This window comes from Habropoda laboriosa, unplaced genomic scaffold, assembly GCF_001263275.1.
Source record: "Habropoda laboriosa isolate 0110345459 unplaced genomic scaffold, ASM126327v1 scaffold47, whole genome shotgun sequence".
NCBI lineage: Eukaryota > Metazoa > Arthropoda > Insecta > Hymenoptera > Apidae > Habropoda > Habropoda laboriosa.
The window spans coordinates 106,080-127,920 of NW_017100176.1; the positions used below are offsets into that span (position 1 = coordinate 106,080).

The 21,841-nt window shown below is 40.2% G+C and overlaps 2 protein-coding genes across 2 annotated transcripts in view; one reads left to right on the forward strand and one right to left on the reverse strand.

The window, feature by feature from the left end:
* Positions 1 to 21,841, forward strand: part of LOC108578785 — a 112,213-nt gene that overhangs the window by 27,043 nt on the left and 63,329 nt on the right. The window contains exon 2 of the mRNA XM_017942180.1: positions 11,927 to 12,128. Within this exon, the coding sequence (XP_017797669.1) occupies positions 11,927 to 12,128 (202 nt within the window). The remainder of the gene's footprint in view (positions 1 to 11,926; positions 12,129 to 21,841) is intronic.
* LOC108578786 (autophagy-related protein 16-1-like) overlaps positions 1 to 21,841 on the reverse strand; it is a 433,092-nt gene that overhangs the window by 11,042 nt on the left and 400,209 nt on the right. The gene's annotated exons all lie outside the window — the stretch shown is intronic.

Consider the following 21,841-nt stretch of genomic DNA (forward strand, 5'->3'; position numbering starts at 1 on the left):
AATTTATTTATTGAAATTCAATTATTATAAATAGTACATTTATAATCTGAAAGCTCTAGAAAATCTACAATAAATAAAAGGGAATTTTGATAAAACATATCAGAAAGTTCTATACATAATAAATGTTTTTAACTATATAATCTCTTTAAATTTGTGATACACGTGTGTCTTTGAACAAATTAGATGTTCCACTGTGTAAACAATATTTCCTTGTTCCTGCACCGTTGAACAAATAAAGGTTTATCAATTATGCGGTTCATTTGTCAGCTGGAGGCTGTATGTGACATTTCTAGAAGAGTTGCTTATTCACTGTCCACAGAGGAAATCCCTGAAAGCTTCTGAATCGTTCAATACCGAAGATGCACAGTCACTTGAGGTTCAGAGGTTACTGTCGGTCGTGAAGATATAACCAGTAGTCATTGGCATCGTCATACCTGACCACTCGACTATTTATCTCATCTCATGGTTACAAAGGTAGCCAATTGTGCTCGGTAAAGCGTGTTAAAGTGCTCAACAACAGCACTTGATCTTTCTGAACGTAAAAAAAGACGAGGCGTGACACTATTAATCTCCTCGTGATTAAATAGAAAATAAAATTTATCGTATCGTAAAGAAACGATATTTTTCATTATTGGGAAATATTCATTGCAACTTTAAATAACTTGAAATGACAATTCAGAGAGATGAGAATATTTATGATAACTTTTGATTTCACTAGCATTAAGATTTCTAAAATTACAAAATTCGCTCTAAGAAATGATATTTTTCATATTAGAAAGTATGGAAAATTAAAAATTTGCAATTTTAAATAACTCCGAATGACAATTTGAAGAGATAAGAATATTCACGATTACTCTGCATATCCTTAAAATAAAAATTTCCAAAATGAGAGTCACCCTTACATTCCTCAACATCACCCACCCTAAAATTCTTCCGAAATCTGCAGGTCACTAAAGTGACTCCACCACCTCACACAACATCAGACACTCTAAACGATCAAGAAGCCTGATCCTCTCCTCCGAATAGCAAAAAGTCCCACTGGAATGTAAAATCAGAGGTTTATAAGTTTACGAGCATATTCAGTTGACAAGGCGTGCGTGCACGAAGTGCGAACAGTTTCCGGAGGAGCATCGAAAGTAATTACATTATTGGACCACTACTCTGTTCAGTCGTGCAGATCTGGTCGCGTGCTCGTGACTCAGCTAGCCGGTGTCGTGCTTGAACGGCACCACAGTTTGCATAGGTTACTCCCTCTAGACCCGGCTCTAGGCGTGGTTTCGTGTATTAAATTCTTGCTGCGGCTGATGGGGTGCACGGTGCATGCACGCAAATTAGAAACATACCATCAGAGATACACGCTGCGTCCGTGGAACGTACCTGTTCTGACGACATTACGCGGCTTGAAAAAGTGACGAGCCAGCTCGTCCAGACTCTCTCTCTCTCTCTCTCTCTAACCTGCCGACTTTCGCTCGCATCGCGGTTACGTATTTACGACAATTACACGCCACCGAAATGCATATTTTCGTGTCGTAGCAAGATGGACGCCAGGGGCGTGCATTATCGTGTCCTCGTTGCTTCTGACAGCTTTACGTTGCGCTAACTTTGTTACGATTATCGTGGCTAGATGTTGCCTGAAAGGATGTTTATCTCATTTGACGAGGAATCGCTGGTACTAGGAGACGCGTGTTTAGAATATTCTATTCTTTGTGTGTGTGAATGCACCGGTGAAGATGAATCGTCGTGTTTAGATAGATTTAATGAGAGACACTGATGCCTTTGGTTAATTGCTTTGAGATATATTTGGATTCGTTTCAAAGGCGTTTGGCGAGATCTCGGGAGAGACAATTGGGAGAATTGTGGAATTATAGAGGGGCTGTAAATATTTTGCTTGAGGTTCAAGAATAGGCTGAAGTTCAGAATTACTGCGACACCCTTTATGTTTCTACATGAAGAATTACATTTTATTTCATAAAATGAATGTAATGTAACAGTAAAAATATATGTATTTGCACTACGAGATTTTAGACTAAGTAATTTTTTATAGAAACTTAATGATTTTGTAACGATTGCTTAGGTTTGCTCTGTATGTGCCCTAATACGAAAGGATCTGCACATATTTGTGCATAGAAAAAATAAGTCCGACCGAATTAATGACACTTTTAATTATTTAAGAAAAACTTTAATTACAACAGCTATTTTTAAACTTTTCGGTATTGAAAGTTTTATTATATTTGCAGTTATCAATTTAATAATAACATTCACGTGGCCTGTTAAATATTCTCATAATATTCAAGAAACAAATGTAGATTAAACAGGTAGCTTTCCTCTGCTTTAATATTGTATCAAAAACCGTGAAATATTAACGATTTCCTAATGCTGTGTAGAAGGACTGTATTTTTAAGCAGCTTAACGTATTTAAAATCTCATCCCCTACCTTATTAGATATTCAAATATTTCCTGTACCGACCCAAATGTATTCAAGATCTACAAATATTGCAATTTTAAACAATGTTTATTTAACCAAAATATAAATTATTTCATTCATTTAAAAGCACACATTACTTTCAAGAAATCTTATCCATAAATCAATTTTTCATGCTTGTTAGTAGCCTTCAAGAACCATTTGTGTATTTTCACAACAAACGATCCATTTTTTAATACTCACCAATACTTCCAAAATTATTTGTAAGTGTCCTCACAATTATTTGCTTAAATATTAATTGAAGCAAATAATTATTCTTCAAGTATACTTCATATCTAACCCTTTCGTTACCATTGGCGCCTATACGCGTTTTGAAAATTCGCGAAAATTCACTTTCACCTCAACTTCATACTTATTTTATCCTTTACGCATTTCCACCTTAATTTAACGAAACGAATTTTAAAACGATACGGCCAAAATAACAAATTTACCGCGAGTCATTCACGTTACGCTTTAAAACCCCCCGTAGCGAAAGGGGTTAAAAATGGTAACAACCAAAGACGAGAGAATTCAACTGAGGCAATTTTTCTCGAAATACGTATCTCGGAAAAAGCTCAGGCGAACGTTGCGAAATAATTCAGGGGAATATGCAATGTGGCAGAAAGGTCGGGTGTTGCGATATTTTCTGAAATAAAAATTCCGAAGAGGACACGTGGCTGTGGACGCGCCCTGACCGTGTCACACGGTGGAAAAAAAAAAAAGGAAGGGCGAAAGGAAAAGGGAGAGAAGAAAAGTGGCCGTGACGAGGACAAGCTCGACAGTTGAGGGATGTTAGAACTACGAATGCATTCAATTTCTCGAATTGCATCACTGTCTGCCGAGCAGACAAGAAGGCGGAGAAAAAGAGAGCCTCTCTGTCGAGTGCAAAGGGCGATTGAAAATGTTGGCGCCGATTCAACGAGGAGACTTTTCTTATTCAGCCATCGTATACATGCTAAACTTCCTCCCCTTCGTCGCGATATTAGTTCTATAGTTAAGTTTGAACCGAGCGTATATAATATCATGTTCGAATATCCGTAAACAGAGCATGACCGATAACGAGGGGGGAACCGCCGTCGAAACGAACAAAAAAATCGATTACATTCTGCTGGTTAAAAGTTTAATTGCTAGCGGACGCCGGGCTGAATTTCACTGAACTGAAGGATACCACACGGTGGGGAGAGTCGGAACGAAACTAATCGACGCGAATCGAACAAAACCGAAGGGGGTGCACACCACCCTGAGGCGTGTAGAAATAGTTAAAGTTTGGGAATTTTTTTTATAGGTAAGTAGTGGATGAAAAGTTTCAAATTTTTCGGAGGATGTAAATGTGACTTTGGTCTTTTTTCTGGAATTTTTGGAATGTAGAAATGTTACAAAATGGAGGAGGTATTAGCTAATTTAGGAACAACCTCTTGTACTGAAACATGAGTTGGTGGTCGTCATCGCTGGTAAGTGTTGGAACGTCTGAAATAAAAATTTCTTTTTGTTTTGCAAATAAGAAGGTATTATCTACGATGTAGCTTAAGATTTTTCAAAAATTCTAGTTATTATAGAAATGGTGGCAGTTTGAAGAGGAAAGACACTTCCTCACCAAAAAAATTAACTTTAAACGTTTCTAAAAAATTAAATAATTGAGATATCGAGAAGATCGTAAGCTGCATTGCAGATAATACATTCGCATTTATGAATCAAAAAGAATTTTTCATTTCAGACGTTCCAATCCTTGTCAGCAATGGCGGCCAGGAATCGATGTTCTAGCTCAAGGAATTTCTCAATAATTCCTCTATTTTGTGACATTTTTAGCTTTAAAAAATTGAAGAAGAAAGCAGAATGCTACATTTATATCCTCTGAAAAAATTGAAACTTTTCGTTTAATACTTACCAATAAAAAAAATCCCAAACTTCACCTATTTTAGACGCCTCAGGGAAGGAAGAGAAAAGAAATACAATTGAAAACGAACCTGAAAAAGGTATCAGGGTGCCGCCTAACTAGCAAAGTATTGCAAGAAACTAGAAATAAACGCACCAAAAGGCATAACTTTCATCTTCAATGTCGTTATGAGAGAAAAGAAAAAACGGTTATTTCGATTGCAAGGCCGACTGTTTTGTCACGCGTTCAGTTAACTTATTTGTCGCTTCTTCGTTCCAACAGAGGCTGAAAGCACTCGCGAAAGCGAGCACAATTACGCAACGTCCGGTTGGTGGCTACTTGAAAAACTGTGACTTTGCACGGCACGTTAAGCCCGCGTAATGACCCCCAACAATTATGCGCTGGGAAACGAACGTATAAATACGCAATACGATTTCTATACAGGGTGGTCCGACAAAGGTTACCGCTTGGAAAAAAAAGAAAAATGTTGGAATTATAGGAAGGAAACGGCGAATGAAAATTCATTTTAACGGCAACTGCTGCTGAAGTAAAATATCTTTTTACTGCAAAAATATTTGCGGCATGTTATATTGTAAAATGTTATTCGCTGTAGAGTAGAGACTGATGCGAATTCTTGTAACGTAAAACTGTGAGTTAATATTAAAAGTGAGAAATTATATTGTTCAGGTATAGGAACGGCATTAGCGCAGAATTAGGTAGGATTTTTCGTAGAAGTGCTTTAGCTAGTGAAATTAAATAAGATTTGAATTCTTTGGACTTTAGTACGCTGAAAGTATCATTCTCACGATATATTTCGATTCTGCATAAAATCATCGTCAATCTTGTCACGTAATCGGCTCAATTTTCCGAATTTTAAGATTAAAGTATCGCGTACTATATATTTTACACCATGCAGAGAAAAACCATGGAAGAATATCTGGCAATTTAGTTAAAATTAAAACAATATCAGGCTGATGCATATGAAATGTCGACTTTTTAAGTGAAACTTCAAATACATTAACTTAACTTAACCAGTTTCATCTTTCCAAATTTATAAAAATCATTAGTCTTTGACTGAAAAAATTCTTTGAACGCTGTTTTTGCAGTGTCTTCATGGTTGTTTTCAACCATTTTTAAAACTTAAAATATCAACATAGACTGCCCTATCTGGGGCCTTCCTTTTGGCTTATTTTCCAATAAAAAGTCGCCAATCCTGAATTTTAAACTCTCTCAAAATTTAACTTCTTTCAAATGCTGAATTTGCATTTCCACCAGTTTCCACCGCAGTTTTTACAAGCTTAAATTTATCTAAAGAAAATTACGCGAATATCCCGATTAAGCAATTGTATCATGAATTTTTTTTACTATTCGATACACCTATGCTACAGTAAATTCATGTATTGTAGTATAAAAATTCAACATATTGTAGCTGTTGTTCGAAAAAACATTTCATTTGCACCAACCTAATAGGAAGAAGAATGTTCGTCGAGTATTTGCGTGTTCCAATACGATGATTGCGTGACTGCGTATAGATTGATTTCCTGTCCAAAGAATTCATAGGAGTGTTCTTATACACACACACACACACAACGATATATGCAGGGGAGAATATATGTTCTGTATGATATATTATGCACATAGCACGTAATATTTAAAGACATGCTAGTAGGCATGATAAGCGTATAATGTATTGTACCTTATTCCTTAAACGTTAAACACCCATAATTATAGTTGTTTCCTTTGACCAGCTCGATGGTCTATAATTTCAGATGATTCAAGGCCCAACAAACTCAAAAGCTAATACGATAATATTACTAATTTAATAGCACGATTTAATAATTGCCCGTGGTGCTAAAATTGCTGTTGTTAACCGTCTTTAAAGACTTGAAACTTCTACGGAAAATAATCACCGGGTGCAGGAAGCGTAAAGAATGGCATAATCTTGCCATTGATTCGTTCAATGGCATAATCTTGCTGTTCAATTTACAGAAGGCCCGCAAGGAAAAAGGTGTAACTGTGTAACAAGCAATCATTAAACTGTGCATCAGCTTGGCCAATAATGATTAAATGATTAAATGGTTTATACAATAATCACGTATGGCTAAAAAAAAGGAACGTTTTCAACCTTTCTAAATATCTTGGATTATGACAAAAATCATACTTTCAATCATGCAACACTCGTTGAACGTTTTTTCTTTTTATGTATTCAAGCTTAGACGGCGAATTTTTCAGTTAATATCGTGATTTCTTTTTTAAGCGACAAGAAAAGTTACAAGATTGCTGCTTTGTATACGCCTTTATTCGTCTTTGGGCTGCGTAAAATCAATAACGAAGACTTGAGATGTTCGCAACATTCAGAATTATACGCGAACATTGCTGTTGTTCTCTTGCCGACTTGTCTCAAGTCTGGCGGCTTTACTATTGGTCAGAAAAAATTGAACCAAACATTTTTCCAATTCCTAAGAGTGTCGCTATCACTCTAACCACGATCATAAATTTAAGAAATTTTTCTACGAATAGCAATGTCTTAAAGTCAAGAATACGTTTTTTCCCGCAATTTTCATAAGCTTTAGGTGTCATGAAAATATCGATCTGATTTTGGCTAGAACGATAGCAATAGATGTTCTGAGTATGCAGTACAAAGGAGAAAGCAATCGGTTCGCTAGTTTCCGGGGAAACCTCGGGAGAGACTTGAAAAACTTGGTTTCGAAAAAACCGCGATTAAAGAATTCACTCTCACAGCTCTTACAATTTCTCAAATTTCGAACAATCATTTGCCAAACATTCTCCAGCCTCTACAAAGAGTGCAAAAAATACCAAAAAAAAGTATCTATTTTTTCACCCCGAAAACCAGAATACCCTCTTAAAGTCGAATGTTTAACGGACCACCCTGTATCGGAATGTGCAGCAGGAGAAGAAGCGCGGAAAGTCTACGTAGTAAAGGAATTTCATTGCCTTTGTTCAGGGAAAGGAAGTCAGAGAGTAGCGAGAAGAGGGAGGATGAGAAGGAGGTGGAGGACAGAGAGAAATAAGAGTATATACAGGAAGGAGAGAAAAAGCGAGAGAAAAGGGGTATATATGGAGAGATAAAGAAAACCGAGATTATACATCAAGTTCACCGCGACGAAGGGAAGGTAGGGTGGGACACACAGGCTAGCGTTGCTACGTTGCGGATGCCACTTGAGGCTGAATCGTATCTAAATGTGCCTCGTATATCAGAAATCGAACTGTTCCACGGTACGGTGGTACACAGGCGGTTTACTTGCATCATTTTGTGCGATCGCCGTTCCATAATACCGACGTTGCAGATGCGCCCAGGCCGTTCCACATTTCCCCCGTCGTCGGGACAACCTACACGTGGAAGTTCCCTTTCTGTACTTCCTCGAGTCGCGCGGGCTCACGGGGAATCCTGTGTTTTAGTATGAAATGATGTAGCATGTCGGTGGAACGGTGCTTTGGTCGATAAATCTTGCCAGATTTATGGCGATATAAAGCTATTTCGTTCTCTTAAGTACAGAGGCACGTCCTTCCGAGGCGGAAGATTTTTGCAGGAGAAGAGAGGTCTGACGATAAGACGACGGGACGAATAACCTGCTGATAGAAATGAACTCGATACGATGCTGCTACTGCTGCTGCTTCTTGGAAAGTGGAAACGTCTGGTTCTGCAGAGAGAGAGAGAGAGATAGAGAGACGGTAGCTTTCAAAGCAAGCACGTTAATCCCCTACCGTCCTACGTTTTCCAGCAGAAATTAAAAGATTTATGACTACACGCAATCTTGCTCGGGAGATCTGCATCCATAGCTGAAGAAACGGAAGCAGAAAGTAAGGGGAATTCTGGACCCGAGCCAGAATGTCGTGCTCTCAGGAATTGACAGTTTCGGTTCGACACGTTTACTGTTTTACTTCGTTTTATACACCCGGTGAGCAATTCATATTCCTCCATCGGTGGACAGTGTAGGATTTCTCGGTTGTACGATTTTTCGTAAACACTGTCGACGCGTTGAATTCGAGATATCGTGGATAGTTGAAGCTGCGAATATTCGGTGTAACGTTCGAAAACGAGGAAATTATTCAAATTTCCTTAATAAAAATGATTTGTCCCGATGTTCTATTGTTTCTCGTGAAACGTTAGCGAGCTTAGCCATTGTAAAATTGACTGAAACATTTCGTATCCGTGTGAATCGTGCTACTGGGGTTCTCAAACGAAACACAAATTAATTAAAGTTAGAACCAATTACTTTTACAAAATGTCCCGACAAATTTTCATCCTCGTTTTATGAAATTATTAATTAAAAACGTTGCTGCAGTAGTTGTAACAGTAGTATGGACGATATTAGGCCAGACTTAATGGGGTAGACCCCCCTGAGGCGTCTAAAAATAGGCAAACTTTAAGAATGTTTTTCATAGACACTTATTAATTGAAAAATTCGAATTTTTTTAGAGGATGTAAATCCAACTTTCCCCTTTCCGCTGTAATTTTTGAAAGTAAAAATGTCGCCAAACAGAGTCACTAGAAATACATTCAGTATCGATGGTTATAATCGCTATTTCCCTCTTATTTCGAAAAACGAGCGAAAATAGCGGAATATTCAATTTCTACCGAATAAACTACTTGATAATTAATCGTAAACATCAACTGTTTCGCGATAGAGTCGAATTCCTCTTGAAAAATTAGTCTTCCTCGGTACGTTTAACGAGCGGTATTTATCACGCATTTGGGCGTCCAGGTATTCCAGCAGTAGTTTGCGGTGTAGTAGATACGAGAAGGATATTTTTCATAGCGAAACGAGCGACGCGGAAGGGGGCTAGTTAAACGAACGGTGAAAAATACGGAACGATAACAACGGTCAATATCACGGTCTACGTGTGACGCTTCTTTCCGCAGTTCAGCTAAAAAGATTATTCAACGTGAAATTACAGGATCGATTCGGCTGCTGATTAATTGTCAACTCCTGTATCCACGTTAACTCTACTCGTTTCGATCACCGATAAATATAGAGCTCGTGCCAATTAAAGAAACACAGTTTTGTCAATTTTTAATTAACCTGAGCCAGCGGTTACGAATCAGAGGCGGTGCAGGGGAAATCGCGATAACGCGAATAATTGAGAAGACCGTGCTCTTTTTTCCTCTAAAACGATCCCACTTTTTTCGGGGGTCTGGACATTTTTGCCGTAATTTTCTCGATCGTCGGAACCGCGAGAATGAAGGTTCCATATTTTCTACTTGAATGTTATTCGAAGACGAAAATTAGATACGATGTAAAAATTTCATGCTTGGGAATGGTTGAAGAATTGAAACAAATAGTAAGAAATACTGAAGAAAATATACAGACTTGGCCAAAAGTATTAGGCACCTCTTAATATATTTTTATATTAAGAGAAAATCAAACTATTCAAATGTGAAATTCAGTTCACTCTTTTTCGGCAAATTCCAAAGAAAATGATCTAACTTTGAAAATATCCACAGCAAAATTAAAGACAAGCTAACAGCCTGCGACTTTCAGGAAGAAAGAGAAAACGTGGACTATGAATCCCCCGGTTATTTCATATCCCACGATAAACCTTGTCAATTGTTTTAAAATTCCTTTGAAGGCAGCCGACAAAGGACGACGAACAATGGAAAGATTCGACGAGAAATAGTTTTCGCAGCAAGTCGTAATAATAAAGATACCCGATACATTTCGCCAAGGCATATGTACGTGGCAAAGAAAGCAAGTCAGTCTTCCGATGAAATTCTATTCATACCTGAAAAGTGTTTACACGATCCTAGGATGTTCTATTATCTGGTAATGCGGTAGCATTATAACGAGTAAATGGTAGTTGTCTTCTGCATAGGCCCCCGGAAGTAGCCACTGATTACAGTAATGCGCTTACTACTCAGCTAGTAACGAGTAGAGATCTTCCTGCTATCCAACGTTCCACGAATGATCCGACATCGTGTCGAAGCCACAGAACGAAGGAACGTTCATTTATGTTGCGGTTACCGTTGCGGTCTCTCACCGGTCATTAAAATTAGCTACAGTCATTAGTCCGGGGAGCCATCTACAGCCAGATAATTGAATATCTTTAGCACCTTCTGGAAGATCGATGCTCCAGTGTTTTGGTGAAACTGTTACCTCGTTAGTTGTCCCCCTCGTGTCGCGCGCGCGGTAAACTTTTCAACGAATCACGTTTCAAAACCACCCCTTCTTTTCTCCCACCTTCCTCGCCCTTCTTCTCTCTCTTCTCCCCCGTTTCTATCGCCCCCCAGCGAGATTAATTATGATTTCGTAAAAGGGAATGACGCGACAGCGACATCAAGGCGGAGAAATTATTCCGCCACTTAACGCGGCCCCCTGCTCTCTCGAGCCGGTGGATCGACAGGGAAAGAATAACGAGCTGCCGCGTTCAAGATACTTTGGTTCGTCGACAGAATAACAGGCATTGATCAGCGTCAATTTGAAACTGGAAAGTTGAATTAGAACGTCAGTGGCTTGAGCACCGCTTCGTGCAATTTCCAACCCCTCGGAGAAAATCAATCGTACAGGTTGATGTCGCTGAATCATTTGCAAATGTCTGGTAACGTTTGGAACGTTAAAATTGAACCGATTATTACGATATTTTGTGTATGGAATAGGGGGTAAATACTTCGAGACTGATGGTTTCAAATTGTCCAGTAATTGTTGACGTTGTGAATTCGTAAAATAAATAAGATGGAAAAACGAGAGAACGTTGAGCATGTAGTGGTGGAACGTCGAGACTGTCTTTAAATGAAATAATAAACAAAGAAGTGACTAAACTGCAATAAATTTCTGTTTATAAATATTAAAACACTTGTGTTGTCTAAAAAGAATAAAAGTTATCCACACAAATTTATATTTCTCATAAATTCTTCACTTTTTTTATCTTCCTATTTGTTTACTTATAGATAACTGATTTTAAATGATAATACTCCGTATCTCGAGTAAAGTGAATACCACTGGTGGGTTGTAGCTTTTAGAAGAGTAGCATAGTACGAATAACAATGCTCCTAGTATACAGGGTGGACCAATAAGAATTACCATCTTTAACATCTCAATAATCACGAAAGTGAAAAAGAAATGTTTCCAAAGAAAGTTGTTTACTATCAAAGGGACCATTGTATGGTCATAACGATTTTTTTCTGGATCATATTTTCTTATTTATTTGCTAAACACCCTTTAAAATGAACATAAAAACCTGTAACACATCAGTCAAGATCGTAGAAGATTGATGACATAAACTTACATAATTACCAACTTAAAATTGCTCTTTTAATACCGTTCTATTATAGACCTTTGTTTATCATAGAGTCTGCTACTAATAAATAAACAAAAAACTATGACACGTCGTTGGATAAAAAAGGATGACCTTTTTCTAGTGACCCCGTGACCTCGACTGAGCTTGTGTTATGGGTTTCTATCTATAAAACAATAGCTCCCTTCATACCGAGAAATTTTTCTCGAAAAAATTCTTCTTCTCACTTTCACGAATCCAGGGAGATATTCAAGTTGGTACTTCTTACCGGTCCACCCTGTATACGCGCAAACGAGAGTTTCGCATTAGGGGCCTAAACGAATATCTGTTTGTTCCAGGTGCTCTTTCACAATCCCAGTTTCCAGTATTCACGATCTACGCCCAGAAGAGTTGCCTGGCTGTGAAACCATGCGAACGTGCTTGGTGCATCGACAGGGTCCAGGGACATCGTCTTCAGAGCCACACACGCAGAACTATGAATGCCTCCTCGCGTCAGCACTGCTTGGAGCTCTGTTTAGGGGAAAGGGACTTCCTGTGCCGGTGAGTATGAACGTGGCTATTTTTCGTTTGCTGCATCGCGAATCCTATTCAGCGGACGGTCGTTTTCCGGCGACCTGGTTCTTTTTCCCCTTCGTCGCGGCCACGATATCCGCCGGAAGAAAAGGCGGACGCACTCGTCCTGAGATTCGTCGCGAATCGACGCACACACACAAATAGACACACTCACACATACATATACACACGCTATGGCTCCTCTTCCTCTCTCTCGTCTCTCACGAGTAGATTTTCAAGAATCGAAGGCACCTCTTCTACACGCTCCGGTGCGTTTTCCAGTTATTGGATTCCTCGATCGAGGGAGGACGTTACATCACGCTCCTACAGACTCTCGAGTGTTTCTTGGTCATGAAGCGGCGGCGGCCGTTCCTCGACGTTTCATGCGAGTTGGAACACCGAAGGGAACGGCGAGCCTATCCGTCTGGAAAAGTTGCAGAGAAATAGCTCTAACCCGAGCCGAATTCCTCGTATGTTTGTCATTTCACTGAACGGCTATTTAAGATTTTTCACCCCCGATTTTTCGCGCGCTCGATTCACAACGCTGCAGCAGTCGATTCTATTTAAATATTTTTCTCGCGTGTTCTCCAACGCTGCAGGATCTAACCAGCAACGCAATGTTTTTCATCATCGCTGTCACTTTGCGTCCGCTCGAAGGCATCGCTGGAACGCTTTGATCGCGGCGAGACTAATTATACTCGCGTCACTGAACTTTCCTTACTTTAGAGAGAGGGAGAGAAAAGGAAGGGGAGGAAAAATCAGCACGATATCGTACAACGGCTACCGCAGCGGCAACTATATACACATACACCAACGGACGATGCGACAATTGTGAAAAAATGCTGAAATACCAAGCTCTTCGCGGACATTCGTTCTAATTTACGACGAACCTCATTACCGCCGTTCAAACCGATTTTTCTTCCGCATTCATCTAAGCGGACAAGCGTACACCGATCATACTAAGCGCTCGTCTAGAACCAGTCACGCATATACACCGTCCTACAATCTCAGTGATTTTATTGCTAATATCGCTGAACACACTGTAACCAGATTACTGTAACGCATATTAAAGTATCTCCGTTATGGCTGGCTACAAAGTTTCGGTTCAATTTAGGGTAACAAGGCATCCCTTCAAATTCAAATTCATCATTTCGTAGATGAGCCTCTTATTTTTTCTGGGTATCGTTATCGTCGTACACGAAGTAATTACATTCTTTCAAATTTCTGTAAACGCGAGATATTTCTGCCGAAGGAAATCCACTTTTGTAGCTCTTCGACATTTTTCAATCTAGCTACGTATACATTCGATGTACTTTTTTTCCCTTTTTTAGTTAAAGGCACAGTTTTTCCAAAAAAATATTGCACATCACTTTTTCCTAGCGGCTACAAAGGAGGTATCTCGCGTGTTTTTTTTTAGTTATTCAGCTTGCATTCTGTACTCTATAGTTGTACACTTTATACGACCATAATTCATTTATCCGCGTTGATATTCGTACAGTGTCGGCACAAAGGGACTTGGTTGTTTGTTTTATCCAAATATTTGCAAAGCACGTGGACCTAAACGGTTCTGAATCGAAAGGTTGGGTAGAAATTTTGTCGCCGGTAAAATAACAGCGGAAGGAGAGCGGAAAGATGAGACAAAGAGAATATTCCAGTAGTTTCAATTACACACCATCTGTCCACTTGACTAACTGCAATTTTTTTTGCCGTGCGCAAGCGCACGAATTTTCTTTGACGTAAAACGATCCCATCTTCGATTCCCTTTGTCGCGTCGTTCATTTTTCTCAGATGTAAATATTTCAGGTTACGTGGACAAGGTACCGAGAACCTTTTAAGTATGGATCAGTTGAAACGTAAAGGTGTTACTGGCGATGCAGTTGAAAACGGAGAATTTTTACTTCGAATATTTTTTAAATATACCTTGGAAGTACTTGGTATTGGTATCTTAAAAATTTTATCATGTGACATAATTTTGACGAAGAATGTTTCGTAAATGTCATAAATTGAAGAAATTTTTCAGGGAAAAAATTAGGTAATATTAGTTTCTACGAAGAACCATGAAAATTTCGTTAATAAATTTATCAACTTTATTTATTATACTTTTGCAATAATTATTACTTACTGAGTGTGTCTATGAAACATTCTTCTAACAGCTTCTAATTCTATTGTGCATAAATTAATACAATTTTTACCAAATTTAACGAGCGAAAAGAAGGGTGCACAAATAAATTAATAAATTGCGTATTTTAGATGGGCGTGTATACAGTGTGGGCTAGATAAAACAGGCCACCTAATTATCTTCTCCAGCTATTGTGGTACGAGAAAATTTTTAAATAAGATAACAGAAAAATCTGTTCATAAATGACACTTTTTTCCGTTTCTTCTTTTCAATGTCAACAATTTTCCTCTACCAAATATTGCAGTAGGTATTTATGCGTATTTAAACTTGCATAATAATACTTTCTTTCATTTTCTGCCATTTCCTTCATCTCGTACCACCATAGCTGTTTAAAGAACATAATTAGATGTCCTATTTTACTTGGCCCACCCTGTATATACGCTCTTCGCAGCGAAAGGATTAAGCGGCTGCAAAACAAACGAACCTTTCTAACGAAATTACAAACATCGAATACAATGTTCAACGCAACACTGAAACATGCTGCAGGATTCATCAGGATTCACGAACGTTGTGATAAATCCCCGAGGCGCAAAGATATCCCCGCGTCATAACGTTGATAACGAACCGATATAAATTCCTGGGTAGCGGCAGACACACCGCCTATATAGGTTAATTGATAAATAAACGCGTCATAATTATGACGGGCAGGAACGCGTTATCCGTAAACGAGGCGCGACAGCAGACCTCTAAACGTATCGCCAGAGCCGAGTGATACGGTTGAACAGTGCAGCAGCAGTTAAAGCTTTACTTTAGCCAGGTAATTACGAGGTGCTAGGTGGACATCGGTCTCGAGGAATTTAAATCCATTAGAGTCGCGTGAAATATCGGCGTCTGGGAAGTATGCGGAAGGCAGGAGTGCAGAGAGAAGAGAAGGGAGAGCTGGGGGCTCTTCTTCCGATTTCGATAGAAAGCAGCGGTAGGAAGGCGCGTTTATGCGATATCACGCCGACGCGTCAAGCTTCGCATTTGTGAGCGCACGGCGAGCGTGCACGTGCACACCTTGAAAGCACCTAAGCGAAAGGTCTCTGCCAGCTGGTCGCTCGCGACGACCCTCAAGCTCCGCGCTTCGACCTGAGGCAGGGTCGAGAGGTCCTTGCCCAGGCGGAACCGTATTAAAAGTGGCATAGCTATGCATTCGTGTCCGGGAAACCTTGGAAAGGGGAGCAAGGATTTGATCTCGGCAAGAACGAATCAACTTACAAATTGAAGAGGTGTACGTGGCTCCTAGAGGGCCTGTCTCTATTATCCTGGCTGTCCTATCGAAATATCTGCTGTTTTTTTCTTAGTCGTAGAGAACAATCGACACTTTTTGATTTTCACTTTGAAACGTCAAAGCGGGTGACCTGAAGCCATCGTTTCGCGTCCACAGTGTCTAAGTACTGTTGATGATTCGAATTTGGACTTGGACCGACGTGAAGCCTGCCGAATTCTTACTATACGGGGGCAATAACTTTGTCTACCTCAAAAGTTTCCGTTATTTGTCATGATGTGAAAGAAGTTTGTATGCAAAGCTTGTATGATGTGGAGAGAGGACATGCTGTGAGGCAAATATTTTTTAATATTTTTCGTTGAGGCAATTTCAGCAAGCTGTCGTTAAAGGTTGTTAAATAAACATTTCTTCGCAACAGAAGGTTTTCGAAGTGTTCACTGCTTTTGTCAATATTTATCTTTGCATCGCTGTGGTCGCTATTTTTTGTAGTACGTTTGAATGAATCCCCACTTTGTATACACAGTAGACTGTACGAAGTTGTATTAAGTCACATACACTGGTTATCAAGGATGTATGATTTTCACTTATACTATCCAACAAAATACAAAAACTCAATGTATAAATTTAGCACTCTGCGAAAATAGTGTAAACAAGTTTCTCAGTAGTCTGTACACGATGTTTCACAAATTCTTACTGTGCAGGACGTTAAGAATTTGCCGATAAAAATTGTCTCATTGTTCGACAGACAGTAAGGTCAACCTTGTCCTCTTCTGTCGTGCCTAGCTCACATGGGTATCTTAGGTGTGTAGGTGTTCGTGCAAGGCGCTTGGAAAATAATTCGCCAGCCTTATTTTTTACGACCTAAGAGCCAGCATCAATTCGAAAATTGACGGTTCCGAACCTATCATCTACATCAGATTACCATCAGGTTGATTCGATTCTGTTTCATTGAAAGGTCAAGCCTTAAACATTTCACTGGACACGAATACCGAAAGGAACAGTTGGAAAGCTATTCTTAGGTAAGTGCGGCCTCGGTAATAGCAATGAGTAAATTTCTTATGCGAGTCGTACGGTGTGTCTCCGTGAAGGAAATCAGCGGGTAAGCATCTGGAGAAAGACGAGGGCTCGGTTTGGTATCACGCTTCTAACGTTGAAACGCGGAAGAGATAATGAGGAGGAAGCGAACATCTCCATTAAAACTGGAAAGACCCTTTGGACAAGGGAGAAAGGGCCTTGTCCCTGGGCTGGCTACATAGTCGGTGTGCTTGTGGATAATCGAGGGAAGCCACCAGAATGGCGTTATTGCGCAACGATACGTGCGTGCGAGGCTGAAGTGGGTCGTCTTGGCGCTTTGCACAGCTTCAGATGCGAGCGGAACCCGCGGTTTCTAAGGATCGTTGGTGTAGATCGCATTAACATTCCATGGGAACGGTATTTCCTCGGTGCAATCGGCTGATTAGACGGCCGCGGTTCTGACTGGCATCGCGTTCCGGTTTCTCCCGCATGATTGCCTCGATTTTCAAGCACGGACCTATCTGGATGCGCTACATTTTGCTGGCCGAGCGAAATCCCGGCCACCACTGTAATTTCATCCGTACAAAATTGAAAGAGTTTCGCGACATTACGGGATATATGGACGCCTTGTCTGTGTGCCTCTCGTCCAATTGGACACGATCGAATATATTCCCTTTTCGAAAGATTTCATCCACGATTATGTACATCCATTAGGATGGATTTTGCAATAGCTATTTTGGAATATCGCGATCAAGAATATTACTCGAAGAGAATGAAATGTAGAATGATAGTATAGGGGTAGATTTAATTAATTGTTCGATAAATAGGAACCTTATTGGTTGAAAACTGGTGAAATATGAAACTTTGGTACACGATAGTGCTCAAAAATATATTTGACATGTATCTCCTTTATCGACAATCGTCTGCTTACATTGAAAGGGTGAAAATCACCCTCGAAGATGAGAATAATAAGCATTAAATTTGGTAAAAATTATTTATTTTTGTATTTTTTAAATTTGTTGCTGAAGAATACATAATTCGTCAATTTACACTATTCCTCTGTCTCTAATCACTTTTGAGATAAAGACCAATGTTTACTATCCACAACTTTGATGGCGATTTTCATCCCTTGATCGTGGACGATTGCCGATATAAAAAAGTACGTGTGGAATATTTTTTTGAGAACTACTACATACCAAAGTTTCATCAAAATCGGTAATAATCACTTCGGGATGTTCCGAATATTCACGTTCGGAATATGAGTAGATAAATGATAATTATCGGTTCAAAACGTGGACGATGGATCTTCTAAAATTGCCAAAAACGTCAAAAAAAAAACAGACAAAAAGTGTTAAACATACACACTAATTCATAACATAATGTCACGCAAAAGAAAAACTTCAACGAGAGAAAATAGAGGATAAAAAATGATCGAATTGAACGATGAACTGAATGTTATAATTGCTTGAATTTTTGAAAATTGCAATACAATGAAAATTTGCCACGATTGCCACTGATAAATACGTAAGGAGGCTGAAACTTCAACAGACCAAAAAAGAATGATTAATTTACGAGAATTTAAGCTCCCTCGGCAAAGTTATGAACGCACCATAGAAACTTCCACTACACACGCCTCGCAATACAGAACTTCACTACAATCTTACATGAATTAGTTACGTCAGTAACGAACGCGGCAAGTGTTACCGAAAGAATGTCTTCCTCTAAACAGAATCGTGTACCTTTTTGAATGCAAATTACGACAGAAAACCGTACCAGCTGCTGCGTTCACCTCATTAATTCATCTTCATTCGACCAGCAGAATACCAGAGAAAATGGTCCGTTTTAATCGCTCTATCTCGCGACAAGATCCTCCGGTATACCCGGAATATGTTCAAACTGTACAAATAATGCAACGAACCGTGGATTTAGCAGAGGCGCAGATTCAACACGGTTTTCTCCGCTCTCGAAAACGTCGGCGATTTGTAACGAGCAAATGGTAAAGATCGGAATGAATTCCCGAGTGTCGGTGGGCTTCGTACTCGAGTGTTTGAGCCGCGACGAAAGCTAGAGGAGCGTATCATTGCAGAAAGAGAGAACGAAATAGAGAGAGAGGTAGGAAAAAAAAAGAGAAAGCAAGAGAAAGAGAAAGGATAGCGAGTGAAAGAGAGCAGCCTATCCACTGTTGAGCACGGTTTACGAGCGTCGAGACCGGTCGAGCGATCGATCAAAAGCGAATCGGTAGTTCGAGGATCGTTGCGCCCGCACAAGGCTTAGCTAGAAGGGTCTAGCCACAGGAGAGATAGGTTATTACTGGCGGCGCGCCGTATCGGCGTTCCTTGTTACCGGGTAATGAGTTTATTGTTTAAGAATCACGCCGCAGTTACATGTGCTGCAATCAATTACAATAATGTAATATAATCGTAGGAAGGTCCCGCGCGGCGCGCAGCCGTATAATGAGGTCCCTTCTCTAATGAGAGGATTGCTGGCGGACCGAGTTAAGCTTCGGCGGTAGGCGCATTCACCTACCGTGAACCTACCTGGTGTGTGCGAGTGCACTGAATCGCGTACGTATTTTCTTAAGCTACGTGCATTCACGTAACGTCTGTATACACTTAGGCTAGGATTCAGCGAAGAAAGAAACGCGGTAGCGTTACTCTCCGTATATCAACGTCGACGCGTGTATACCAAGAAAGAGAGAGAGATGGGAGGGATGAAGAGAGGCTGAGGAAGAGAAAAGTTGAATTCAGTTCTCAGCCACGTCGTGACAAGATAAAAAGTTGAAAGTTCGTTGCCAGCCGAAATTCTCCGGGGAAGATATAGCTTAGGTAGAGGAGGGCAGTAAAAAGCCATTAACTTGTAGCGGGAAAAGAGTTTTAGACGAAAATTCGCCGAGCCGCGAAAATTCTACTTATCCAGTTCTAGATATTCGGTGTACTTCCGGGGGAACACGGTCGTAGAAGAGAAGGTTTAATCGCGCTCGAAAATCCAACAGCCCGTTACCGGTGCATTTACCCCGGTCGGCGATGTCCGATGTCGAGAGTCGAATCGGGGAGTTTTTCGAGCGGACAAATTACGATTTCTTTTTTCTCTTTTTTTCTTACTTCCAAATCTTCTCCGGTACGGCACGGCACGTACTTACGTGTTACGACTGCGTGAAAGTGGTGAGCAACGAGCGTGTTATAGAATGAAAAGGAGGTGAAAGAAAAGAAGAAGAAATTTTCGCGTGTTGAAAAGAAGGCAACGTCGAGTCTCTCCCACTACACGAATGAATGAACTGAAGTAGCGCTTTTGTAAAGGAGAGTTGCCACGCTTGTCAGTCACTAGGGTAGACACTTTAGTAGGAAAACGTTGCGAATTGACCTGGCCGCGAAAATTTTCACCCCCGTTGGAAAAACAACGCTGCATTCTACCGCCCCTTTTTCGCGATTACGCCATATTCAGGAAGAACGACGCCGGCGAATTATGCGGGACCCTCGCAACGACGCTTCCGGTGTGGAGCTCGTGAACGCTTGGAAATTCACGTTATATCGCTGGAACCAGGGATGGACGCGACGTTCACGGTTCCGGCGAAATTTCGCAGGAAAGGAAGCGAATGCTCGATAGAGGAAAACTTCGCTGCACAGAGAGACATAGACGTGTTAGTTGTCAGCTTACTCCGGCATGCAGAATTTTCGCCGATGTTTTTGCCTTTGGTATACAGAGCTAGCTAATACCGCGTATTAAAGTACAATTGCTCTCTGGTGGCAGTTGCGACTGAAAAATTTATTGCACAAGACCTGTGCGCCCGGTATTAATATTCATGTTTAATTTTGACACCGGTGTTCGAAGGATACTGTGATAATTTATGATAATATCAACGACAAATCACCTGGATTATATTCTACTTTAAGGTTGCACAGTGAGACGAGAGCTTCTTAATTTCATTTTTGAAAAACTCCAAGGGGAAAATAAGGGGAGAGTATCAATGATAGATCGCCTAGATTACGTTCTACTTTGTATCTACACGATAACACGAAAGCTTCTTAGTTCCCTTCTTCAAAAATTCAAGGGAATGCAGAGAGCACAGCTGAAGCACAGCTATACTTTAAATTACGTAAAATTTGAGTTCCATGAAACGTACGTAAGGTAACTGAAATATTCAGAAATTGACAATTTCTCGTGTGGAAGCGTATCGATCAGAAGTAAGTTTCAATTGGCCTTAGCAAGGTTCTAGGGTGGTGTAGTTCGGCCTGATGTTTGGCGAAATACGCGTTCGACGCATTAAGCAGTAACAGCACGTACCCAATGACAGTTATTGCGCTTTAGTTGGACTACAATTTCCTCTGTTTCCGAGGAAAGTAGGTTACTCTTCTCGCGCGTTTCCCGTGCACTTACCATTAAGAGCAGTGCCCGTAACAGCGACACATCCAATTATAAGTACGAAATTCATTGTTCGGGGAAACGGGCAATGGTTCGGTGGCTGATCTTGTGCTCACGCGCTTGAACGACTGCCAACTTGGGCGAGATACCCCTTGGTAGAGTGTACCGGTGAACTACTCAGAGGCGTCAACAATCCCGGAGTCAAGGAGCTCCCTTGAGAAATCTTCTGTATATGTGTAGCGAAGAGCAGAGAAGAAAAGAGCTCACGAAGAGAACGGAGAGGATTGAAAAGTATGAAAGCGAAGTGCGTTGCGATGAAAGGAGGGTCCCTTGGAAATACACAAGGTCCATCGATGCGCCAAAAATTAATTCATTTGCCCTCCGCAAGGATATATCCTGCTATAGGTTGAGTTCGTATTTATCACTGTGTACCTGTACAAACTTTATCGAGTTCGATCGTGTTGCTCTAGTTGAAAGAATAAATATTAGAAAGACAGAGGGTGATTCTACATGTAAAACTGAACAGAAAATAAAGAATAAAATTTGTTCATCAGGAGCTTAGTTCTCGTGAAAATTAAATTCAAAGTTTGGTGCAGTGAGCGTCGCCTCGCGCACGTGACTATCTCCCAACTTTTCTCAGGCAATTTTCTCGAAAACTAAGCTTCCTATGGAAAAATTTTGTTCTTTGTTTTCTGTTTATTTTTACGTGTAGAATCAGTCCTGTCCAGTTTTATGTACACGTATATTGATCCGTGGCAATTTGTAATGTCAAACGCAGAAGAAAATGGAGATAAAAGAAGAACGAATTACTAGTTCAATTTAAAGTAGAAAAAATGAGGTGGACAGTTCTTTAATTTGTAGCGCTACTATGGGAGAATGTTCTGATCTCGGTCGGTAATTGTAACGATGTGCATTTCAAGAGTGAAACTCGGATTAAAT